Below are 27349 nucleotides of genomic sequence, written 5' to 3' on the forward strand. Positions count from 1 at the left end.
CACTTTTCAAGGGCATTTGGGCAGACTACTGAAGTACTATCAGAAAGATAAACCAATTCCCTAACGCATTTACTCATTTAACCATCAATTACCCCAGGTTCTTCTACACACCCAAAGCAGACAGTCCCTGCTCTCTCATGGTTTGCAGTTTAGCAAGGGAGCAGACAAACAAACCATGATTTATGTATTATTATTATGACTTATTATGCAGTATCACTGCTTTAACAGAGACACTCACATTGCAGTGAACGCACAGGAGGAGCAGCAGCTAGGTCTGCCTGGGGGTTTCTGAAAAGGTCTCCTGAGAGGCAGCGCAGGGCATACAGATACCAGCCCTGCCCTCATGGCACTCAGGCTAGGTAGAGTGAGATACAGAGAGCAGCAGCCCCAGGCCCGCACCTTGGGAGGTAAAGATGTACTGTCATTCTAGTTGCTGCTTCTCTTCCCTTTCATCCCAGCAACTACCATGAGTCACCTGGGTTGTGATGACCACCTCTCTCAGCTGTCCAGCTACTCACTACAGAGAGAATGCAGGCCTTGGGCCAGGCAGCATTGGCCTTTTGGCCACTGAGGATACTTGGGGCTGGCTCTAGTCGAGTCTTGTGGGGAAAACAGTGACCACAAGGAAGGACAGCCCTGAAAGAAAAATCTCCTGCCCAGACATTCTTCAAGCACAAATTGAGCACATACTGTGTAACAAGGCACTGTGCTTGCATTATCCAAGTTCCTGCCCTCAAGAGCCCACAGTCTAGCGAGGGAGACAGGCCCATAAGCAGGTAATATGCTGCAGCATGGTAAATGAGACAATCCAAGAACTTACTAGATCAACTGTTAAGATTATAGTGGGAATTACAGGTTTAGGGAGAAGGGTGAGGAAGGTACAGGGGGTGGGTGTTTGCACTGGGCCTTGAAGGGCTTCACCAGGTGAATGATGTGGGGAAGAATATCAGTGGCAGATAACTACTGGTTATTTACTGAACAGAATTCCGTTACCACCCCCTTTTCCCTCTCTAACAGAACCCAGACTTTATTTCACACTTGCTATCATCAGAGACCCTATAGGCCAATGATCTTGGTAATGAGGGTTTAAGTACTAATAATAGTGCTTACTATGTATCTGTCATGATTCTAAGTGTTACATTCAATAAATGATTGAATCCACACAACAACCCAATGGGGTCAGCACTGTTGCCATTCCCATTTCTCAGATGGGAAAACTAAGGCACAAACTCTGTGTGCTTGGCCATTTCACCATATTGTCTCTTTATTATGAGATGGTGCAGATTCACACAGCAAAAGTGACTTTAAAGGAGTCTCAGGGGCACCTTTGCTTAAAAATTAAAGGAGAAAGCACAAAAGGGGACCCTGGATGGTATAGCTTAAGTATTTTAAAGTGTCCCTATTGAAAACCTTCCAATCTTTGAACTTCAATAGGACCATCAGTCTTTTATGTTAAACTGAAGTGCCGCAAGGTTTCTTCTTCAAAATTCATTAATATTCTAGTACATTCAGTATTAACGGTTCTATAATATTTCCATCACTGATTGACAGCAAGGCAGCAGAAATGGAAGCTCTCCTGCTGATTCAGCCCTGTCACTTTCACAGTACATTATCTTTATTTGTCAATAGTAAACTGTCCACATGTTCCCTGGAGTGGGGTGCAGACAGTATCAAAATGAAATTGGGCAATGAAATCTTAGGAACTAAATGTGTGACTTCAAATGTGCATAATGCTAATTTGGGGGAATCTGCTGATAAAAGGTCATGTGTCCTTTGTATGGCTAAACAATCTCCCACCAGTAAAAGCCTTTTGGGAGAAAGCACGTCTAGTCATTTATACAAGGACACTTATATGTACAGTACTATACCAAGTGCTTCACATGTCACCCCTCATTTTATTCTCCAACAAGCTTGGTAGGTGCCTAAAAATATTACTCTAACTGTACAGGTTCATGAAATTGAGAACCAGTGAGACAGAAATGCTCACTCAAGGGCAACCAGTCCCTGTCCTCTTTCCACAAATACAGCTCCCTCCTCCCACTCCCATCCCATTCAAATCTTCATATAACAAATGAGCACTTAATTGAAGACAAGAGGGGAAGGCCAACCTGCAGCCCCTTCCCAACTACAACAGCCACTTGTCCTAGCACAGACCTATTCCTGCGCTCCATCTATTTGCACACTGTAGAATCAGTGGGGAGACCACCAACCCCAAGTGACAAATTCCTGCTCCAGTCTCTCCAGAATGAGCCCTGGGCATGTGATCTTTCATCCTTGGTACATGTGCCTGCCAATGGTGTTCTCTTCCAGAACCCAGTGTGTCTTCCCACCTTACCTACCACAAGTGGCAAGGAGTAAGCATTAGGTTCTGTTGAGAGAGAGAAAGAATATACATTTACCAGTCCTGACATTAATCCACAACAAACAGTGAACAAGAACCTCTCCTCCCCATAACCTTGACTTACTCACTATTCAATGCAAGGGCTTCAACACTGCTCGCCCCTGCACCTTTTCAGCCCTCAGCAGAGGCAGAGCTGCCTAGCTGATGCTCCCTTCCTATCTGAACTCAAATGGTCCAAAGTAGCTCAACCTGAGCCCCTACTACCAGGGAGACATTCATTCTCCCAGGAGATCAGAATGGTTCATGCTTTCTTTTGCACAAATGACAATCTGGCATGCTGTGTTTGCAAATCAGCAAGTAGTTTTCAACACCAAAGTAGGTGTATACAAGGGGATAGACTCATTTAGTGCCTGCAAATGTTATGTGTATACGTATACACAAATTTCAGAGAATGCAATAGAAAAGCTGTTTGTGCATTTTTAAGATTCAAATACTATAGACTGCACTTGAAATTCTGCACTGCAGAATTTTTATAGGAATGCAGAAAGGAAGGACTCCCTTTCTGTCTAGTAAAAAACAACTCTTCCTACCTGACTTTCAGATAATACTTTTCTTTTTATTCTTGGAAAAAAATTTTTCCCCAGGAAATATGCAAAAGTGGCAATCCTCCTCTCCTAGATATCTGCATGGCTGTCTCTCAGGTTTTTACTCAAATGTCACTTAGTGAGCCCACCCCTGACCACCGGACACAAAACTGCAGCCATTAATTACCACTACCATGAACCACCACCACCAGATTCTGATTTTTCTCCATAGCACTCATTAGCAGATAACATCTTTTTACCTATATATCTTGCTTATTGTATGCTCCCTCCCCCACCACACACACACACACACACACACACACACACACACACACACACATGAATGTAAACCCAGGACGGTAGGAATCTTAGCTTTATTCACTGCCATATCACCTATGTCTAGAACGGTGCATGCCTAACAGATAGTAAATATTTGTTGAATGAACCTTATATGGAAAATCCTTGCTTTCAAAGTTGAAGTAAAAATTTCCCATATAAACTTTAAGTCTTATTTCAGAATAAACAACCTTTTTCATTTCTTCATGTTTACTATGGCACTTCTGACTTAATATGACTATCTTCTTCAGAGACAGCACTCAAAAACATATTCCAAGATACTATACTGGGACAACGCTCACTAGTACAGCCTCAAATTTAAACCGTTTAGCTCTAGTTCACACACAGATGGAACTGACCCTGTGAAGTGCCTGAATTAACTTTGTTTTGCACTGGAGCAAAACTCACTAAATTAGACCTAATGACACAGAATTCATAAATCCCTCAGGGGCCAACCTTGGGCTATCTCTGAGGGAAGGGTATGCTGGCCATTCTAGCAATGACTACTTTTCTAAGAACAGTAAGAAAATTTTCAGATTTTAATTTATTCCTTATGGCAAAGTCACAAAATCCATGAACTCTGTAGTTTTGCTAGCAATTTTATGTCACTGTGGATACTTGTACATAACGAAGTATTTCTCTCAACCCATTCTATAATACCTGCTTTCCTTTCTACTATTCAGAAGATGCCAGTCCCCTGATGGCATCTGATTTCAAAGCAGTGTGACTTTACAGGGCTGACCTTAAAATTCAGCCTTCATCAAGAACACCATCAACAGCTGTAAGTTTCTCTTTACCAAGAATTGGGTTCTTACTAGTTGTCATTTTGGTTTTTACATCTGGCATTTGTGAAACAAGAGAAGACCATGCTGCCCCAGACTCTGCAGAGTGGGGCCTCTCCCCTGAGGGAGCAGAGGGGGACCCCCGGCAGTGGCTGCCCACTGTGCGATTCCAGCCCACTGCAATAAGTATGCCCCATAGTTACGACGTAGGTTCCCTGAGAAGCTCGTCAGGGGCTTCTATTCTCTGCCTCAGCCCGCCCCCAATGACAACCACCTTTAAGTTCTTAGGAAAATGGTCTATTATAAACACTAAATGCTTAAATGCTAGTATCTTGTTAATAATAGCACCCCTTAAAAGTTAAGTCAGGATCGGGCATTATCATCTACATTTTACAGACAAGAGTATTGATACAAGGCTACTCAGTGATTTTTCTCTTGCATTAAAAAAAGGCAAAATCACAGCCAAGTAGGAAATAAACCCCGAGTACACAAGTCCCATCTAATATAGGGACCATTATCACACATTTACTTGAAGATTTGGTTTCCACTTTTGACTGTTTTAGTCCTCATTTGAAAATAATATTCCCAGCACTAAGCTCGAGATAAGAGAGATTGAATATGCAGAGAGGAGACATAAATACATAGACATTAATATGTACTTGTTGGAGTACATGATGTAGGGAAGTAAAACTTCTGTGTATTTATTATGGAGAGGACTGTTACCCTTTTACTGTAAAACAAAATATTTTTTAAATAGTAAGGATATTTGAAATTGACTTTCTGCAGGCTATAGGCATTAAGAAATTCAGGTTTTGGAATTTTGTCTGGTATACCTAAAGGCCATTCAGAACTATAGGGTGCTAACACCTGCACCTTACTAAACCTTGATTGGATGGCTTTATTGATGAAACTTCAACACTCACCTGGATTTAGAGACTTGGCATTTTGACATGGTCTCTAAGTGCTAGAGATGGACCTGGATTCCAGAAACATGACAGCCCTCATTCTTGACTCCTTCCTCCCCCTTAGTTAAATGAGATATAAATGTGCCACTCACAACATAGTACTGGAGGTCTTAGCCACAGCAATCAGACAACAAAAATAAATAAAAGGCATCCAGATTGGCAAGGAAGAAGTTAAACTATCTCTGCAGATGACATGATATTGTACATAAAAAACCCTAAAGTATCCACTCCAAAACTACTAGATCTAATATCTGAATTCAGCAATGTTGCAGGATACAAAATTAATACACAAAAATCTGTGGCATTTCTATACACTAACAATGAACTAGCAGAGAGAGAAATCAGGAAAACAATTCCATTCACAGTTGCATCAAAAAGAATAAAATACCTAGGAATAAACCTAACCAAGGAAGTGAAAGACCTATACTCTGAAAACTACAAGACACTCATGAGAGAAATTGAAGAAGATACCAATAAATGGAAACACATCCCGTCCTCATGTATAGGAAGAATTAATATTGGCACAATGGCCATCCTGCCTAAAGCAATCTACAGATTCAATGCAATTCCTATCAAAATACCAACAGCATTCTTCAATGAACTAGAGAAAATCATTCTAAAATTCATATGGAACCACAAAAGACCCCAAATAGCCAAAGCAATCCTGAGAAGGAAGAATGAAGCTGGGGGGACTATGCTTCCCAACTTCAAACTCTACTACAAAGCCACAGTAATCAAGACAATTTGGTACTGGCACAAGAACAGACCCATAGACCAAAGAAACAGACTAGAGAGCCCTGATATAAACCCAACCATTGATAAAGGAGCCATGGACATACAATGGGGAAATGACAGCCTCTTCAACAGCTGGTGTTGGCAAAACTGGACAGCTACATGCAAGAGAATGAAACTGGATTACTGTTTAACCCCATACACAAAAGTAAACTAAAAATGGATCAAAGACCTGAATGTAAGTCATGAAACCATAAAACTCTTAGAAGACAGCATAGGCAAACATCTCCTGAATATAAGCATAAGCAACTTCTTTCTGAACCCATCTCCTTGAGCAAGGGAAACAAAAGCAAAAATGAACTCATGGGAGTAGATCAAATTAAAAAGTTTCTGTACAGCAAAGGACACCATCAACAGAACAAAAAGGCATTCTACAGTATGGGAGAATATATTTGAAAATGACATATCTGACAAGGGGTTAACATCCAAAATATATAACTTACATGCCTCAACACCCAAAAAGCAAATAACCCGATTAAAAAATGGGCAGAGGATATGAAGAGACAGTTTTCCGAAGAAGAAATTCAGATGCCCAACAGACACATGAAAAGATGCTCCACATCACTAACCATAAGGGAAATGCAAATTAAAACCACAATGAGATATCACCTCACACCCATAAGGATGGCCAGCATTGAAAAGACTAAGAACAACAAATGCTGGCAAGGTTGTGGAGAAAGGGGAACCCTCCTACACTGCTGGTGGGAATGTAAGCTAGTTCAACCATTGTGGAAAGCAATATGGAAGTTCCTCAAAAAACTAAAAACAGAAATACCATTTGATCCAGGAATCCTACTCCTTGGAATTTACCCAAAGAATACAACTTCTCAGATTCAAAAAGACATATGCACCCCTATGTTTACTGCAGCACTTTTTACAATAGCCAAGATATGGAAGCAACCTAAGTGTCCATCAGTAGATGAATGGATAAAGAAGAGGTGGTACATATACACAATGGAATACTATTCGGTCATAGAAAGAAACAAATCCTACCATGTGCAACAACATGGATGGAGCTGGAGGATATTATGCTCAGTGAAATAAGGCAGGTGGAGAAAGACAAGTGCCAAATGATTTCCCTCATTTGCGGAGTATAACAATGAAGCAAAACTGAAGGAACAAAATAGCAGCAGACTCATAGACTCCAAGAAGGAACTAGAGGTTACCAAAGGGGAGGGGTGTGGGAGGGCGGGTAGGGAGGGAGGGAGAAGGGGACTGAGGGATATTATGTTTAGTACAGATAGTGTGGGGGATCACGGGGAAAACAGTGTGCACAGAGAAGGCAAACAGTGACTCTTTGCCATCTTACTACACTAATGGACACTGCATTGCAGTATGGGTGGGGACTTGATAATATGGGTAAATGTAGTAACCACATTGTTTTTTCATGTGAAACCTTCATAAGAGTATATATCAATTATACCTTAATTTAAAAAATGTGCCACTCATGCTGTTATTGGTGTTAAACCCCATCTCCTCCAACCCCTAAACAGTGCCCTCAAAAGTTTAGACATCATCCATCTTCATTCCTACCTGACTGAGTCTAAGCTTGGACCAGTGTATCAGCTTTCTTACTGCTTTCAGGGCTGTTTAAATGCCCATCAGATCACAGGGCTCCCCACCATGCAACCCTCCAAAGGTTTCCCAATACATTTAAAGTGAAATTCAACCTCCTCATCCTGATAAAGCCCGCTATACCTCTGTGTGCTGCCCCTCAACCCCACCTCTCGAAGCACCCCTCATGCCTCTCCATCCACAATAACGGTTACTCAATTATTCACATTTATGCTTATATTTGTAATCCCTCTCCTTCTCCTTCTCAGATTTATGCTTATATTTGCAATCTCTCTCCCTTCCTTCCCTCCATTTCTCCCATCTCTTTGCCTTCAGATGTACTGTTCCCTCTGCTTGAAATTCTCTTCCCCCTCTGTTTTACCCAGTCGGCTCCTCGCTCATTTTTCTGATCACATTTAAAGGTCTTTCCTCAGGAAGGCTTCCCTGACTCTTCAAAGCCAAATTAGCTGCCCTCCCCTGGCCTTACACAGCCTCCTGGGCTTCTCCGGTTACAGCATTACTCACACTGTGTTTATCCCACTCAACTATTTTCCTGTCTTTCTTCCCCATTAGACTGTGAGTGCCATGAGGGCAGGGACCAGCAACAGCTTGTACACCTTTGCATCACCAGCACCGGAAGCCAAAACACATTCAATGAGTGAATAAGTGCAATGAATGGAACTGTCCTGAAATTTCTATGTGGCAATGTCTGGGCAATATTTGTAAAAGTACAAACAAAAAGAAAAAAAAATATTTGTGAAAGTACATTACTCTCATGCAACTAATGAAGTCAAAGCTGAGAGCCTACACAAGTGATGTAACCTGAGTCAGAAATGAGTTGTGAGCTCCCTGACAATACCCCCAAGCTGTCAAGAATGATACTGTTAAAGAGCAGCGGTCTTTTTGACTTAATAAAAATTCATGACCTACTAATACTAGTCATATAACTTATATACTTTTATATGAAGTTGATTAAGCTGCTTTCTGAGGGGGAAGTGCCTGACTGCTATACAGTCCATATTTTGAATAGCTAAGAGACTTTCTCAGTCCTGTATCAATAAAAAAAATTCACACTGCAAACACATATGTGGATTTCTAATCATGGAGCCCACAATGGACAGAACTCCAAGGCCTCTGATCTTAGCAGCAAAAAATAAACAACCAACAACAAACTATTCTACTTAAAATCTAGCGAGTTCTATGCATTTAAAAAGATAGTATCCTATGGTTTTGTTCACAAGGGGCATTTAAACACATCCATGAAATTATCATTGAGCCTGCTTGAATGCTGAGTAGCTTGTCTCTTCATATACTTCTTCCAATTAAGGAACCTGCTTGTGAAAGCATGGGAAGATGGCACTTTGGATATTCCTGCTTAAAACTGGAATCCATGAGAATATCCACTGGAATAAGAGTGGCGTAATTCGGCAATTTGCAACGACTATCCATGGAACTACAGTGACTCACCCCTTTAGGAATAATGACCTTCCTTCAGTTCTCTAAGTAAGCCATGTTCTCGTTCATCTCCTAGCCTTTGCATGTACTGTTCCCACTTTCCAGGACACTTTTCTTCCTTCTTATCAACTGCCAAACCCTTACTCAGCCTTCAGGAGTCTGGTTAATGTTCCCACTACTACTACCACCCAGTCAGGTCAGTTTTCTTTCCTACAAGCGTTGCTAGCTCTCTACCATCCATGGCCAGGGTACTGCTTCCTTGTCTATTTTTTCCACTGTCAGTTCCATGCAAGCAAGAACAGGGACTCTGCTCTTCATCAGCATTTCCCCAGTGCCTGGCACTGAGCCTGCCAGATGGCTGGTGCTCTTTGAATGAATGGTGTCCAGATTCTCAGGCATGTGTTTCTAAAGTGCTGTCTATCACCTGAAAATAAATGTATCTGCATGCTCTCTACTCACCAATGGGAAACAGAATATATTAAACATTGTTAGGGGTTTTATCAGAAACCAGGGTCCACTTAGGGAGATGTCTATTTCTGGAAACATATAAAGTTGTTAGGGGGGGCTCAGAAGATGGCAGGGGGAATGAAAAACAAGGCTTGGGAGCCAAAGCATGGAGAGGGAAATCTGTGCCCCAATACAAATACAGTGTTCACAGCACCAGCTGCACAGCCCAAAGCCACGCTCATTACCTGGCACACCACCTTCAGAGGCAGCTGGGAGGATGCACAGTAAAGATTATCAGAGGAGCCTATACAAATCAAAACTAAAGTCCAGGCTTGGCTATTTCCCCTATTTGATGACAAGTATACAGGGAGCGTTTCTCCTACTCCCCACAAAGGACTGAGGAAAAAATTTAATTGCCACACATTTAAACCTAATTTGTGCTCCTGAACATAAGCCACGTCTCACACATAAAAGAACCAGAGGAAAACAAATAAAAATGTCAAATTGTTCCAAGACTAACTAGGAAGTTAAAATTTTCCAAATGACAGAATGAGTCAACTTTCTATTCAAACAAGCATTTATTACATTTGCTTTATGGGCCAGGCTCTGTCCTAGGTACTGGGAATCCGACAGGGTCAGGAAGTTTACAGTATAGTGGCAGAGACAGAGAGAGCCAAAAGGAAATGGAAATAAATTGCAAAGGGCACAGGAAGGCACAGTCCACTCCACTCCAAATGCAGGGATAAGGGTCATGAAGGCTGTCACAGAGGAACCAAATTATTTCTACAAAAAAAAAATCACTGTACAAAAAACATCATAAACAGTAAATAGACATAAGACCAAGAAAAGCCTTATTTCCTATTCTCATGGTCCTCAAACATGCAAGTCATTGGATAAACAACTCAGTGCTCCAGGTCCCTGATGATTTGGGCTCTTCCTTCACCTCATTCACCATGTGATTTTGATGACCTAACACTAAACATTGAGGAAACACATAGAGGATGTCAAAACGACCTGTCCCATCAATTAAAAAAAATAACAGATCAACACGCATATTCACAGCAGCATTATTCACAATAGCTAAAAAGTGAAAGCGACTCAAATGTCCATCAACAGATGAATGGATAAAGAAAATGCAATATATACATATGTGGTGGTTAACTGTATGTGTCAACTTGGCTGGGCTAAGGGATGCCCAGATAGCTGGTAAAACATTATTTCTGGGTGTGTCTGTGAGGGTGTTTCTAGAAGAGATTAGCATCTGAGACAGTAGACCAAGTAAAGAAGATTACCCTCACTAATGTGGGCAGGAGTCAGCCACTCCATTGAGGGCCCCAACAGAACAAAAAAGCGGGGGAAAGGCAATGTCTCTTTCTTCTTGAGCTGGGATATCCATCCTCTCCTGCCCTCAGATATCAGAGTTCCAGGTTTTCAGGCCTGTAGATTCCGGGACTTACACCAGCCTCACACCCTCAGGCCTTCTGAATCAGACTGGGAGTTAAACCATCAGCTCCCCTAGTTCTCAGACCTTCATACTTGGACTGAATTATTCCATTGACTTTCGTGGTTCTCCAGCTTGTAGATGGCACATGGGACTTTCTCAGCCTCAATAACCACATAAGCCAATTCCTATAATGCATTTCATCTATATCTAGATCTAGATATAGATCTAGATATAGATATGTTCTGTTTCCCTGGAGAACCCTAATACAACATGCAATGAAATATTATTCAGTATTTAAAAGGAATGGAATTCTGATACATGCCACAACATAGATGAACCTTGAGGACATTGTGTTAAATGAAAGAAAGCAGACACAGAAAGACAAATATTGCATGTTCCTCTCGTAAAAGGTATCTAAAATAGTGAAATTCATAGAAGCAGAGAGGAGAACAGTGGTTGCCAGGGTCTGGGGAGAGTAGGAATGGGGAGCTGTTGCACAACAATGTGAATATACTTAACATTACTGAATGACACACTTAAAAATGGATAAGATGGGAAATTTTATCTTATGCATAGTTTATCACAATCAGAAATAAAATAGTTTTTAAAAAGAATCATGCTATAATACATGATATAATGTCATGAAACTCTACTCAAAGAAAAAGTAATTTTGTCATACAAAGGCCTCACATGTTTAACTTGTGTAGAAATACTCTACCTCTTCTAATGAAAGTTTCTTCATCTAATTCATAAATAGGAAAAAAAGCAATGTTTCAGTTCTTTTAGTCATAGGTAAGCAGAATGGTATGAGAGGGGATGAACACACTTTTTAAAAATGTTCTTGCTTCTGTGGGGGAAAAACAATATAACCATCTTATTTAGGTCACAGCAGTTACTGTAAACATCCCAAGGAAAGCTTATTAATAACAGCCACCCACAAAGGACCCGGTTTAACCATGGAATGTCATAGAGTCAGTAGAAAGCAGGCTGGGGGAGAATTTTCCCAGATTTTTGAAATTAGAATGTTAGCATATTTTTGTAATTCAATTTGGACTTAGAAATAGCAAATAGAGCCAATTATTTTAAATTAGGAATTTGAACTAGATGGTGTCTGAAGGGCCTTCTGGCTCTAAAGCTTAATGATTGATTGCTTACTTGATTTTTTAAAAAATCAGAAAAGCATCTTAAATATTTATGTCATTCCTTGAGCCTGCTATCAGTGAAGGGGGCCACCTGCCTGAGTCTACTGGTGTGGCCATGTGGAACTGCACTGAGCTAAGGCCCTGCCACCAACTTGCTCTATGACCTTTAGCAGGTCACTGCCTCTCAGTGGGCCTGATTCCCTCTTCTCTGCAAAAGAAACGTTGGAACAAATGGTCATTATGGCCCCTTCCAGCCATTATCATCTCTGATTAAGAACCTGGGAAGCACGGTGGTGATGGTTGCTGAACAATACGAGTGTATGTAAATGCCATAGAACTGTACACTTAAAACTCAATAAAATGGTAAATTTTATGTTACATATTTTGCCACAATAAAAAAAATAAAAAAATAATAAAATTTTATAAAATTTATAAAAATTTTTATAAAATTTATAAAAAGAAATAAAAAAATAAAAATAAATTTTTAAAAGAACCTGGGAAGCAAAACACAGCCACTCTGAGCAATAGCTTATAATTAGAATCGCAGGAAACCCAAATGCTTCAACAAGAGGCCTCTAGGATTGACTTTTCTTTCTTTTTAATCAAGTAATCCTTGAGCCCTAAAGAAACACTCAGATATACTACAGAGATGATGCTACTAGAAGGAAAATTTTTCAAAAACAACTCCTTCAATATTGCAACCACCTCCCATTCACCATTTGAGTCCAATCTGTATATATCAGCCTTTTTATTCCTTGAGCCTTACCTATATATAATATGATCAAAAGCAATGCACCCTGGCCAAAATTTCTCTCTGTAGAGCAACTACTCTAACTTCCTCCAGCCATGTAAGCTAAGCAACTCAACTTCTGGCTCAAAAGCAGGGGAACAAGTTTATTAGCTTCTACCAGGTTTTTCAGATCCTAGGGAGATGCCTCTACCCTAAAAATCAATACAAGATTTTTCAAGGTATTCAGTTTTGCCACTTGTATGGAGACAATGGCCTCAGAAAAGAGGATGGACTGTCTTATTTCCCCTTCCTCCCCCTCTGTGTCTACTGCCCTTTAAAGTCATGCTCTTTGTTCCATAAATTCAAAGGTTGCTTTTATGTCCAGTGGGGTGGAGGGAGAAAGCTGTGTATTTTTTAAATGGTAAAATCTGTCAAAGTCCCAAAGGCTCTTGTGATACAAATCAGGTCATTCTATACAGCCTGAACCCCCAATTCCACAGGGGAAAAAAAACCATTTATAACTCAATGTAACCAGCAGAAACAGGTCAATGAACTCTGTTGGTCCTGAACCAATTACAGGGACAGTGCTCAGTGCCTGGAGGATGAGGAGAGAGGTTGGGGTTCACCTAGACATGGCCCAACCCTTATGCTCCTCCCCCCCCACCTCTCACCAGATATAGGCAGGAAAGCAGAATCCAAGAAGGGGAATTCCCTTGTCCACCTGCTCTGAACTGGCAAAGGGATAGCTTAGAAGTCCCACTCCCACCCCTCTGTGCCACCACGTAAAGATCCACTGAGGTTCAAGCTACCAGAAGGATCAAATATTTGAGCATTGACCTCTGCCACTCTTATAGCTCTTCTGGGGTTGCCAGCTCTGAATGGCATCTGCAAGGTTGCCTTCCAGCCTTGTCCTCTCCGTAAGGGCCCAGGCTTAGAAATTCTCTTCCTTCCCCATTTCTTCCTAATTCTGAGAAGGCAGCAACAACAGAGGTGAGACAGTCAATGAAAGAAAAAAAAAGGAGCAAAAAGGGAGAAAGGAGGCTTCCAAACAGAACATTTGCATGTGGAAGATTATTGGGCTGGGCAAGGACTTCAGAGGTTATTTAATTCAACCCAAGGCAAAACTGAGGTCCCAAAGCACACAGTTCATTGTTACAATGCTAGGCATGGACCTCAGTGCTCTACCTCACTTTACATTTTTGGAGATACTGAATCCTTTGAGAATCTGTTGAAAGCTATGGACCCCATTCACGAGAAAAATGCACACTTACACATAATTTCTAGGGCTCCTTTGATGCTCCTAGGACAATGTTTTCCCCAGCTGGCTTGATGGTAAAAATCAAGCAGACACTTGTTTACAATTCAGATTACTAAACTCGCTTTGTAAAGTTCTGATTCAGCAGGTCAGGGGGAGGGGGTAGCCTACTTTTTTTTTTAAACAAACCCTACAGGTGATTCCTAATTTCAGTCAAGCTTGAGAAACAGTGCCCGGATGCAGTAAGTCCCTAAACTGGCTGTGCATTATAATCACTTGAGGAGATTTACAAACAGATAATGAGTTCCTAAGCCTCTACTGAATCAAATTCTCCTGGTGGGAGATGCTGCTGATGCCCAAGCTTATTCAGGATCCTCAGCTCTAGTGGTCCCTGGACCGAAGATGGATAAACTATGTTCCACTCCTCCAGGCTGCCTCCTTGGTATCTGCCTTGGCCAGGGCCCCAATGTCCATGATGGGCAGCAGGTCACTGCTTGACATATGACCAACATGGAGTGGAGAGCTTTGTGTGCTGAAGTCTGGTTCCTCGAAATAAACTTGGAAAGCACCAGCTCCATGAATGCAGGAATGGTTATCTGTTCTGCTCCCTGGCTGAACCCCAGTGTGTACAGCAGTAGCTGGCACATAGAAGGCTCAATAAATATTTATTGAGTAAATTAATGGATGAATTAATTAATATATGAATTAGAATTACAAGCCATTAAATTGGAATATGACGGCCAGATGTGTGAATCTACAGATTTGTTTCTAAGGCCAACAAGCCCTCAAACAAGAAGTGTCTAATGTGAATAATCAAAATGCAAATCACTACTAGATCAGTAATAATATCAATATCACTGTTGACTAAATTCTATGCAGCCAGCACTGGCTCTGCTGTTTTCCAGAGATTATCTCATTCCATCTTTAAAATAAGGATGTGAGATAAGTACACCTATCCCCATTTTGGAGAGGCTTAGGGAGGCTATCTGTCCAAGATCATGCAACACATAAGTAGAGGAACTTAGATGTGAACCCAAGTCTCTAAAATCTGTATTTTTAACCATGTAGCTACTTTAACGTGAAAGACGGCCCACTGTAAGGTAGAAAGTATACCCCAATTAACTTAGCAATATTAAATCCAGATGGAATGTTGCTGTTGTCATTCTAAGGGCTTTGGTACAGATTAGACTTTCAAAGGTACAAGAGTATTTAAGGAAACCTAGTAAAAAGACAGTGAGAATTGTGGTTAAGTAGCATATTTATTTATCACCTGTTTTGGGCAAAGGGCCCTTGAGGACATTACACTTTAGTTGGGGAGATAAAATATAAGCAAGTGAAAAGTTAATCATAAAATTTATCCAAAGTAACCCATGGACTTTGTCAGAGGGGTAACCCGGAAGCCTCGTGCAGGGAGTAAGCAGTTCCTGCCAAGAAGGTAGAAGAGGAGTTTCCTGAAGGATATGCCTTAAGCTTGGACCTGGAGGATCATAAAATGTAAAAATAATAGGTACAGCATTCCAGATCAAGGAATGGTTGGAACAGAAGCTGAAAAGTCAAATTGAAGATAATCCATGAGCAACATTTTGTTTATATTAATTTGTATTACATCATTAGTATCATTATATACACACACTGCAGAGAAAATAGAAAATACAAAAAGAAAAACTAAAAATATTCTAGAAGACATCACACAGATTCCTTTTGATGTATTCTTTCAAGACTTATTCTAAGCATATTTGTGTGCCTATTTAGATATGCATATTAGACTACATGCATTTAATTTTACATTTATAGATTTATACATGCATATATGTACCTCTCTATATGCACATAATCATATATGTACATTTATAAAATATTAATAATGTTTGTGGGACCCAGTAAGAAAGATCTTAAGGTGGTACTGAAAAACCTTGCACACCACAGGCACAAAATCACTCTCTCTCCTTGTCATCCCCAAGTCCACACCCAGTACACACACTAAAAATGATAGTGTGGAACATTATTTAATGACACAGAAAAACATTCTACCATGTTGTTGAGAAAAAGAGGTCATAGCATATACTGCATGATCCCACACATATACTCAAAGATAATTACCCATGTATATATGTGTATTACAAAAAATCAGACAAGAAAGACTAGAAGGAAAATCTCGGAAAGTTAACCTGAGGGTGGAACCCTTGGGTGCTATTTTTTTCTTTTCTATGTTTTTATGATTTTCCAAATCGTCCCTGGTAAACATGCATTATTTTTTAATCTGAAAAAAATCGATGCAATGAAACATAAGCAATATAAAAGCACACAAATACCTTCAAAATGGCCCTGAGCATTCTGCCCCAAATGCATCCTAGGTTTTTGAACAGCTAAAACCGAATTAGCATTGACCAGAAAACAGAGGAAGCAAAGCTGTGGTGCTGCCCCAAGCCCTGACTTCAAGGCTCTGATTGGAACCTGCCTTCGTGTCTGCCTTGGAGGAGTCCAGGGGGTGGGTCAGGTGTCCAGGGATTAGCGGCACCTTGATGGCTGGGGGACGGCGGACACCCTTCCTTCGGCCCCTCCCCCGCTGCCAAGAGCCCTCAGCTACATTGCCAGCCTCCCAGAGAGCGAACCCTCCCCGCCTGCAGCCCGCACCGCTGGCTGGGCTCCCCTGCCCCCGGCCGCGGCTCACTTCGCAGCGTCCCCACGGGGCACAGCCGAGAGCGGGCCGGGCCGTGGGCCCCAGGGCAAATGGGCAAAGCCCTCGGCCTCCGCTGCCGCCTGGAAGGAGCTTTGTCATTCCCGGCGCCCAGCAGCAGCTCTTACGCCAAGTTTCACCTACGGTGACACAACTTTTCCGTGTTTCTTTTTTGGGCAGCCACCACATCACGAGGCTAATGAGCACACTGAGGTTTGTAATAAACCCTTCTGCCAGATCCACAGCGACTGGTTAAGCAGACCTTTCAGCGCGACTGCCCGGTCTCCAGCTAGTGGTAAAACACATGCTCCGGGGCTGAGAGCATCGGGAGAGGAGCGCCACAGCCCTGTTTCAGGAGAATGGCTCACATTCTTTCCAGAGCTCCCCAAACCACCGCAAATCCAAGAGCTCTTGGAAGTCTTAAGGTTCAGTAAACCCCGCACGGGGAGAAGCAAGCATACACAAAGAATCAAAGACAAAATTAGCAGGTCAATTCACAATACTTTCAAAGTCATGGTTGAAAGAAGATTCTGAAAATACCTATAGGCATATTCAAGAATTGCACTCAGCCTGCCTTCTTTAGGTTGTTGACTTCTACTTTTAACAGAAAGATAAATACTTTAAGAACTTGATCTGTTTACCAACCCCTGGTTCAAGAGCAGTAGAAATGCTATCCACATAATTTGGATAATTTTTGAGAAGTGGGTTTCACGTTCCATATTAAACTCACCTATAAGCATGCAATAGAGCCGTCACTGGTAATTACAGTTGGTAAACATAGGTCCTACAGCACAGAGAAACACTACATGATTACTGACTTTGAGAACTGCAATTAATATGCTCATTCAAGGCATGTGTCTCAGTGAACAAGATATATTTTTGGAAATATTATCTAACTGAAGGCAGCAGAAATAGAATAAAAAATAAAGCTCGCACTTTTTTATTTTTCCATTGAAAGTAAGTTCAGTGAAAAGCTTCCTCTGTGGGGCTACACTTTAAGAAGGGGATTGCTTTCCCTGAAGCTGATATAGCTATCAAGGTGGCAAACCAGAAATGAGAATACTCCAGTGAGACCAGCCTACCCTAAGGAACCCCATTTGTTAATGAAAATAACTGACATCTGTTGATAAGGAAAGCAGGGGGAAGAAAAGGAAAGAGGGAGTTCTCAGAAAGGGAGGGAGGGAGAGAGAGAGAATAAGGTAGGGTTGAGAGAGAAAGAGAAGAGAAATGAGACACTGATTGGACGAAGAGATGGACTGAAAGCATATGTCGCGTAATGGGGAAAAAACAAACAATTGGGAGTTGTACCCAGCATCGAATTAAGAGGAGGTGTAATCTTTAGAACACAGGTGAAACAAGCTCCCAGATGCAGCTCTGGAGAAAAGTACCATTATTTTCAAACTGACAGATGCTTAAATGTCGAAAGTCAGACATGACCAAGTGAGGGGAGCTACACATTGGAAAGTAAAAAGTTGCAATGTCCAAAGGCCCAAGAGAAAGGAAAGGGTGCCCTTAAGGACTGGTTGTCTCCCATCTCTGTATGCCCAGGCCCAGCACAGTGCCTAGTATGGAAAAGTCACTGAAGAAATGTTCAGAGCTCTCAGCTACACAGAGACCATAGGCCTGGAGCAAACACACATGAACAGGCACACTCTTCCTAACCACATCCATGTTGGCAAACAGGATGTAATTCTGTCTTTGTGAAAAGCTAGACTAGAGTTACCTGTGCTGCCTAGGGAGGCAGGATAACAACAATGGGCAAGAGGTGGACCTGGCTCAAATCCTACCTCTGCCACCTTGCTTAGCTGAGCGACCGACCTCAGGCTGGCCTCAATCTAACACTAGGTTTTTTCATCTGTCAAATGGGAATGATACTAGTATGCATAGCTATCTTCCATAGATTGTTAGGTAGATTTCATAGGATATTTCACTGTCAAATCCCTTAGTGCTTAGAAAATTATTTTTAGGACCCTGACCAAAATTACTTCTCCAACTTACCAGGTGTCAGAAATCAACCATGGACATTAATTCCTTTGGGTTAAAGCTCTGCCTCTGGCAATCCTCAATTAAAATGTGAATCTCCCCAGGCATCTAGTAGACTAAGCCACAAAAAGTCAATCATAGAGCTTTTCCCTAACTCGTGGCTTTCAGATATGACAACAAGCTGAAAATGAACATAGCATAGGACCAGTGAGCTTTGATATGCTCATGGTGCCTGCATTCCATGATCATTTATTGATGACTACAATGCCAAGGACTGTGCTAGTGATTTGCAACCCACTAGCTATGTGACCACATGCAAGCCACAAAATCTCTCTAAGCTTCAATTTTCTCATCTCTAATGTGTGTAAATACTACTCACTACTTCATTTGGCTGTCTTGAAGATTAAATTAGGTACATGTAAAAATACCATATGCCTAGGAAACTGTAAGTGCTCAATAGTTTAGAAGCTACTTATAACAATGGGAACAATAACCACAGTCATTATTGTTATTAAATGATGACTAAGACACACCTCTGCTTAAAGAACTCCCTACCTTGGCTAGATCATTCCACAAATACTCCATATGAGCCTACCAAGGGCAAGACCCTGCTGAGTGCCCTAGAGTGGAGGTGGGGGATGGGAAGGGTGTCTTCCCAAACAACAGAGGATAAGATGAGGAGAATGGGTGTCAGCTGGGAAAGGAAGCATACCAGAAGGAGAGGTGGCTGGGTGGCAGAGACAAAGAGTGCACACTGCATGACTCCATTTACATTCAATTCAGTAATAGGCAAAAACTAAATTAAGATGATAGGAATCAAAACAGTAGTTGTCTTTGGGGGAAGAATGACAAGAAAGGAACAGGTGAGAACTCTTTGGGATGATGATAACATTTTGTATATTGATGTTGATACTGATTACATGGGTGTAAACATTTGTCAAAATTCATCGGGATGCACCTAAGATCTGTGAATGTTACTGTGCATAATCCACAAACACAAAAAAAGGAAACTGGGTTCATACTATTTTTTTTAATTACCTCTTTTCTAATTTGGCCTCTGACCAGGCCTGTCTTTCACCAGAGATTTTTTATGTCTTCCCAAGCCCTACTGACAGGGTCCAGAAAGGAGGACAGACATGTACACCTAAGATTCCTTTGGACCAAATAGTGATTGTCCAAACCAAACTGAAGGTCTCTGCACAAGGCTGAGAGCAGGCAGGACAAGCAAGCAACTCAGAGGTCAGCCTAGCCCTACCACACCCCCTAGAAAGTCACTCCACAAACAGCTACAGAAGCCAAGGGTACTGCCGGAGTTAAAAAGAATCAGCAAGGACCCTACTACACTCTGCCTGTTGCCTAAGGAGAAGGTCATTAGCCAGGGACACTAATACCATTTCCATCTGAAAATCAATGCTAAAAGTAATTTCAAAGGACAGAGGCAGGAATAAGGCATGAAGACAGCTTTACAGTAATCTCAACATACAGTAATTGTAATTCAGGCTTAATGTTTATTACAAACCCAGATCCTTAATAAACACATCTTTCACACTTCCATTTGACCCAATCATGAGCTTATCTCTTTCCTAATAAAAATGCCCCCTTCCCAGGGTTAATACCCTAGAAAACACTAATTTAGAGAAAAATAGACGGCCATCCAATTCAGAGGAATTAAACCTGCAGGCTGAAGTGGTGGTCATAATGATTACCATATATTATTTCACTTTCTTTAGGAAATTAGTGCATTTACCTAGATATCCACACTCCTAAGAAATGTCTCACCAAGATATGGCATTCACCAAAGTGGTAAAAATGCCACAATAAAAAATGTCAGAAACTTGAGTCAAGTAAGTTTGTAGAACCGGCATATCACAAACAGAAAAGCTACATTTTGAGTTCATGAGGACTAAGATGAACCACGTTACACAGGACAATGAGCCTGAAATCCACTCCTCAGCTTGTGCTGAGAAATCCTGGTATTAACATGTCTTTTGGATAAGGAAACAAACCAGTGACTGCAGACGATTTATGCACATGTTTGCCTTCTAATTGCTAAAACCATATTATGTACGTAATCTTCACATCTCAAAGATCACGTTAAGCTTAGCAAGGTCATGGACATGTAGGATTCCTTCCATCCATTGTAGCTTAATTCATTGTTTTCTCTTTGAATTGTTTAATCTTGGCAATTATTTTCTATGCCTTTTAAATTTCTCAACTCCAAAAATATAAGCCACAATGAAGCAGACACTAGAAAGCCTTTTTATTGGATATATTTGAAGAGCTGCAACACATTCCAGTTGTTCTATGTTGATTGTAATTCCCAGAATGAGGAGTTGATTTGAACATAAAACAGCACAGCTGCAAAGAGACCTGGAATGTTAACAGTTTCAGCTCCCTACTCACTGCCTCATGCATCAGTCCTCCAGCTTACCAGCCAAACCCTGATTCCCATTCACTCCCCAGTTCTGAGGCTGTTCTCAAGGCCACCATACATTCCCTGCCTTGGGCATGGACCTCAACCCCTTGTTCACCGCACAGCTTACTTTCCACTTCTCACCCAGGCCCCAAGCCAACAATCCAGTCCTGTACCAACCCTACTCACATCTCCAGTCTGAGGATGCATCCTAACCCCTTTCAATGATTCAAACTGTACTGGAAAGTGCCTTAGAGTAAGAGCACTAAGTAAGGGAGAAAATACAGTACCCCTAGCACATGCCCAAATTTGCTTCTCCTCCTAGCTTCAGCCTCTGTCGCTGAAGAAGCTGCAAACCACCAGAAAGACTGCAGAGGAGGACCTGGGGGCATTGCGCACTCATCTTCTGCACCATTGCCAAGAACAGACTAACACTTCTGATTAGAGAGTTCCCTGGCCATACCTCCTTCCAGAGGCTGTGATCACCACCCTCAGCACAGAAGAAAACATGGGGCTTATGACACTCCATAAAATCACATGATGATTTTTACTCACAGGTGAAAAAACAAGTCCCTACATGAGTAACAATTAGATTATGATTGTTAGTTTTAAATAGGAGGTCACCAACGTCAATGATTTCTCGTGGGCAAAATACCTCTAAACATCTGCTTTGCCTGGCCAGTCTGAGAAAAATACTTGATGGAAACTATCACAGTAATGCACTAAGACCAAGATGATCTTTTAGAATGGCATTTGGCGTTCAAGACTTGATATGCTGGCTGCTTGACCACAATGCCCTGTCCTTCTCCAGTATGGTTAGCAAGGCTATTAGAAAAAGCCCGGAAGTGAGCAGAAAATGAGCTGTGCCCATAAATGCATGTGGGCACTGCAATCCATTACAGCAACAGCTGTGCAAGTGGCTGGCTTCATGGACCATGCATGGAATTGTCCTCCATCACCCAGCAGCCTGCATAAGCCCAGCCTGATGCTAATGCTGATTATCTCCCTGAGAGAACCCACAGCCCACATGACTTTGAAACTTGCCTGGATGTGATGGATCTCTGGCTAAGCACAAGGGAAAGGGTGGTTGAAAAAAACACACCCAACTCCAAACAGGTAGCTACAAACCAAATGACAGTTTTGAAATTGAGAATTGGCTAGCACTTTTACTCAACCCAGAAACAATTCAGTTTTATCAGGCTACACGTTTTCTGAATGCCACAGGAACACAGTTGCAGTAAACCAGACATAGTCTTAGCTGAGGGCTCTTCCAACAGAGAACAGCTGAAAAGATCTTATGTGACAAGGTAGAGAAGACTGAATCAAAGCTAAGTGACTATCTGCTTGAACAAACATTATGCTTTCTTCCCTGAAATAGAAATAGGTCCTCCTGTCCAGCAGCTGAGTGCCCCTAACTATATACACATCTGCCAATTTAGAAGTTTATGCAAAGCCTAAATAAAAACCAAAAAAGTGATCTGCAGCAAAAGTGGTCATTTTAATAGCTTCAAAGAGAATCAGATCCCCCTCCACACCCCCACCCCAAAGAGGACAGTCTATCTTGTCTGGTACTATTGAAAAAGTTATCAAAAGATCATTGTCCATCACTGGTCTTAACCTCCATGAGTTGAAGAAAACGTCATTTAAAAAGACAATTGACAATTTACATGCTCTGAAAGACATATTTCATTCAGCAACACAAAATAATTTACTGATTACCTTCCACCTGTGCATTAAAAACTCCAGAAACACTATACTCTATGATGATCTTCTATGTAGTTATGATAGGCTGTGGGCATGAACCCCATATGATGGGGGGGGCTGAATTTGAAGGAGCAGGAGGCTTTGAAAATAGATGATGAAATTCATTCCAACTGTTACTAAATTATTGACTTGATTCAATCATTTGTCACACCATTTTTCATAATTAAATGTGCATTTATTCAAAATATCTACTAAATGTTCAATCTTATAACTTGCTATGTTGCAAAGACTGTTATGAATTCTTCAGCTTAAAAAATTCAAAAATTACCTATATATAGGAAATTCATAAATAACCAAAGCTCTTCATGAATATGGTCAATCAACTTTGTTGGTTAAACATACATGCTGGTATCTTTCATCTCTACCATAAAAAGTAGTCCTTAAAATGTAATCACATAAGACTTTCTCATACTTGAAAGGAGAAAATACTAACAACTGTTAAGCATTCACTATTTTGAAAATGCTCTAAATTCAACAACCAACAGAGAAGGAGAAATGGGGCTTGTGCTCTTACCAGCCGTAAAAGATTCCTATCTCCTTAAGAAAGTAAACTAACTCCCTTCTTAAAAGTTGCCTTATAAAATTACTTTAATTTATTCTAATTACAACCATAATTCCAAATGCTAATTACACAATGTCTACAGAGAGGTATTCAGTTTCAAATGTGGTGAGTCAACATAAGAAAATGTTATGACATATGCCTAGTAAAAATTTTCATTACTGAGTTACAGAAACCTGTTCTAATGTTTCCATACTTGTTACTCCATTGTGGACAACCGCACATAATAGGCCTAAAACAACAACTCATTTTTTGTGAATGAATTTGGTTTCAGGATCCTCCGAAAGGTAGCCTGAAATAAACCTTAGGTAACCACCTGATGCAAACCAGGAACCAAAGTTCTGGAAATAAACTTGAAATACTCCCAAATTCAGAAGAAGAATCTATTGCCTATTTAGTATTACAGTCTTCAAGTGCATTTGCCTTTCTGGGCCCTCAACTGAAAATGAAAACAAAACCTTTTAAGGGCGGTGAAGTCATTTTACCTTATGAATGCCTGTTTAAGACACACTACAATTAGGAAAGCTCTAGAAATGTGTAATCAGAGTTATACTTTCCTACTTTCCCAGTGACTATTTCAATCTGTGCGCATCAGCCAGCCAGCGGATATGGGTGGGTCTGAAGGGCTCTGAACTCTAGCCTTGAGCCAGACTGGTGGCAACACTAACCCTCAGGACAACAGATCTAAAGCCCACCACAAACTTCCGAGGCTTTCAGTCAACACTTCGCTTAGCTGGAACAGAAAAGGCTCCGTTTAGGAACAAGGATAAAGGCCCTGAGCTGAAGACTTTGACAACTTTCCGCGGGGGAGGGCTGGCGCTGCCCTAGAATCTCCCGGGAAAGAATGCTCTGAGAGATGGGGAGAGGAGAGAAGGAGGAGATGAGAAAACGGAATAGGGAAAGGAGTGGGAGGGAAGGGGCCCCAGGGCTCACTGAAGAATTGGGGCCTGGTAACGAAAGCTGGGCTCCCCCCGCTGCAGCCACACTTCTTAGGCGTGGAATGAGCGCGGCTCGCTGCGATTCAGTGTGTGGGGGGCACTCCCGGCCGACCCAGCCCACTCCAGCGTCTACTCTGTGACCATTCCGTACACTTGCACCTTTAAGGCACCTGCCCTTTCCCTACTGCCCTACCACACCCCCTCTCTGTGCCTCTGCACCGGGGATCTCAAAGGATGCTGTCTCCACATTCCAGAGCTAAGCCGGGTGCTCCGCAAGGAAATGGCTAGGCGTGGCGGGGGCCAAGGGGGACGCCCCTTCCTACTCCTGAGTTCGCCCCAGGCTGAGCCCAGCTCCGCTGCACCTCCCCAACCCGCCGGTGGGAGGCCCCAGGCCAAGACGCGCACTCCGGGGGACCGGCGGCAGGAGCCCCGGGCCAGGTGGCTGAACCCCAGAGAGCGGAGGGAGGGGACTTTCCCCTCCTACGGAGGCCTGCTCCTGCTGGGCATTAGTGGCAAGGGGCCGACAGCCTTTGTTCTCCGGGGGCTTGGCGAGGCTGCGCTGCAGAGGAGCAGCGCGGGCGGCGCCGGGGCACCGGGATTGCTCACTTTTGCACGCGGCGTGTCAAAGATTACAAGCTCCTGCCTTCTGGGAAAAGGGGTACAGAGTTGGGGGGAAGGGGTTGTGAGGGGGAAAGGAGAGTGGGGGGAGGGGTTTTGCGTCTCGGCCAGGCTCTTTGTTTGCATTGGGGGCGGGGAGCGGGGGTTGAAGGTGGATTCGAGCCGGGTTCTGGGAGTGGGGCAGATTCCTGAGTATGTCACCATGGTGCACCCGCGCAGCACACATATGCACACTCACGCACACGCACACACACGCACTCGCACAGACAGCCGGCCGGTAGCAGGCAGCGCTGTTCCCGGCACCCCGGGCTGCAGCAGCTAAGGCTGCCCGCAGCGCCACCACGGTGCGACCAGAGGGGGAGTGGAAAAGGCTGGAGGCACTCGCGGAGCGACGATTCCACGAAGAATGAGGGAAAGTGGTGCAAACCCAGCCGCTCCCAGCGGCCCTGGCCCCCCTTTCTCGCCCGAGGTCGCAGAGGTCAGGGGGAGCTTAGGCTCCGGGGGCAGGCAGGGAGCCGCGGGAGGGCGGCGCGCACGCGAGAGGGCGAGGGAAACGAAGGGAAGGGAAGCAGACGGACTCGGCGAGCGGGCTTACCCTTAGAAGCATCTTTCTCCTCTTTGGGCTTGGTCACCTTTCCACTCATAGATCCCAGCTTGCTTGGCAAGGTTCGTCCAGGAGACGGAAGTCCTCGCCGAGCGGGCCGGACTTGAGAGAGTGCTTAGGGAGGCAAGTGGCGACCGCGAGCTCTCTTCGGTGTGGCTTGGGGCAGAATCCGCTTGTCCCCACCGCTGTCGCCGCCGCCGCTGCCTACGAGAGAGTGGGGGGGAAAGGAGAGGGGTGAAGGAGGAGCCGGAGCCGCCGCCGCCGCCGCCGCGAGCCCGAGCGGCCGGCCGCGGGAGGAGCCGCTTGCCTCGCTCAAGAAGTGAAGAGACAAAGCGGCGCGGCGCTCCCTCCGCGCCCCGCGCGCGCTGCTCCTGCCCGCCTGCCCTCCCGCAGAGAGCCGCGCTCGCAACGCCCGCCGCCGCCGAGGAGCGGCCAGGAGTGCCCGGCTCTGCCGCCGTCCTCCCCGGGCTCCGCGCGGGCCGCGCAGGGAATGGCCTGGGTGGGCTGCCCGCGCGCCGGCGGTCCGCTTCCCCCCGCCTCTCCCAAAACGCCGCGGGCCGCCAACTCAATCAAAATGAGAGCCCGAGGAAGAATTAAAAAAAAAAAAACCAAAACAAAGACGAAAATATTCACTTAAAAATAACGAGCCTCCCCGAAAGGGAAATGTTTGAACATGTGATGAGCAACGTGTGAGCCTGTTACACCGCAGAGCCGCGCAGCTCCTCGCCCGCGGAGAGAGAAGAGGGGAGGGTCGCGTCTTTCTGTTTCATCAATTTTCAGGTTCCAATGATTTTGCCAAAAGGGGGCCCGAGTTGCTGGCGGGCGGAGGCGCGGGAACAGCTGGCCCTTACCTGCTCTCTCTCTCTCTCTCTCTCTCTCCCTACACCCACACCCCCTCGGAGCTCGCCCGCTCCCCGGCTCGCGCGCTCCTTCCCAAGAACTCTCGGGTCCCAGGGAGCCGCGAGCCCCGCCGCGGCGCTTTCTATAAAAAAGGCAAGGTGTGGGCACGCGGGGGGCGGGGGCCGGAGAGGGCGGGGCCGCACAAAGCCGCCCGCCGGCTGTAGTAAGAGGAGAGCTCGGCAGGGGCGCGCCGACGTCAGCCGCCGGCTGGCAAAACCCCCGCGAGCCCCGCAAAGAGCCGGCGAGTTTATCTGCCCAGCGTCCCCCAGCGCCTCCCGAGCAGGCAGGGCCCGCAGAAGCCGCAAGGGCGGGCTCGCACCTTCGGCCGGCGAGATCGAAGCCCGGCGCACCAACCGCCCGCCCCCAACCGGTCCGTTTACCCCCTCCGCTCCCAGCGGCGGCGTTCCCCGCAGCTCTGCCCCGGCCCGCGCTAGTCGCCACCTACACTTTGGGGACTCCGCTGTTGGCAACTGCCCGAACCGAGAGGTGGACTCTCCGTCTGGGAGTCGGCGACTCCTCGCCTCCGGCCAGCTGCCCAAGTTAAGAGAGCCCGGCTCTCTGGGAGAAGGGCGCGCTGGGATCTGGGTGTCACTAGGGCAGAGAGTGAAACTGACCGCGGCGTCTGCCACCTCCCACCCCCACCCCCACCCCCACCCCCACACGCAGGCCCCTCCTCCTAGGGCTGGTCTCTCTGGTTGTCAAACTAGGCGCAGAGTGCCCACCACCCCGGTTTAGCCAATGCGAGATAAACAGTGAGGTGGCGCTGGGGGCGAGTGCTGGAGAGGGGTAAGTGGGATCGACATGTTGCCTAGAACCCGCTGGGGACAAAATACAAGGGAAGGTCTAAAGACTGAAACCAGAAGGAAAACTCAAGAATTGCACAGCAGGTTGGGTAAGGAGAAAAAGCCAAGGAAACGGAAGGTAGGACGGGGCAGTCAGGACTCAGCTCTGGGGCGTCCTGGGAAACCTTTTCTGCGATGGCCCTTTCTGGGCACGCTGACACCCGGAAGCCCGGTGCTTTGCTGAAGGACTGGCCGCTAACAGGAGTTGGTCCTCGGACCAGTCC

The 27349-nt window shown here is 44.1% G+C and overlaps 1 protein-coding gene across 3 annotated transcripts in view; it reads right to left on the bottom strand.

Moving 5' to 3' along the window:
- Window positions 1-27349, bottom strand: part of FGF13 (fibroblast growth factor 13) — a 498820-nt gene that overhangs the window by 445480 nt on the left and 25991 nt on the right. For 2 of the 3 annotated variants that reach the window (XM_036919178.2, XM_036919175.2), the window contains exons 1-2: window positions 26729-26885; window positions 25375-25587 (exon numbers count right to left, since the gene is read on the bottom strand). In XM_036919178.2, coding sequence (XP_036775073.1) covers window positions 25375-25423 — 49 coding nt within the window. In that variant the 5' untranslated portion in view covers window positions 25424-25587; window positions 26729-26885. Of the gene's footprint in view, window positions 1-25374; window positions 25588-26728; window positions 26886-27349 lie in introns of those variants that run through there. The other variant, XM_036919176.2, reaches the window with a different exon arrangement.

The sequence above is a fragment of the Manis pentadactyla genome, chromosome X, assembly GCF_030020395.1.
Source record: "Manis pentadactyla isolate mManPen7 chromosome X, mManPen7.hap1, whole genome shotgun sequence".
NCBI lineage: Eukaryota > Metazoa > Chordata > Mammalia > Pholidota > Manidae > Manis > Manis pentadactyla.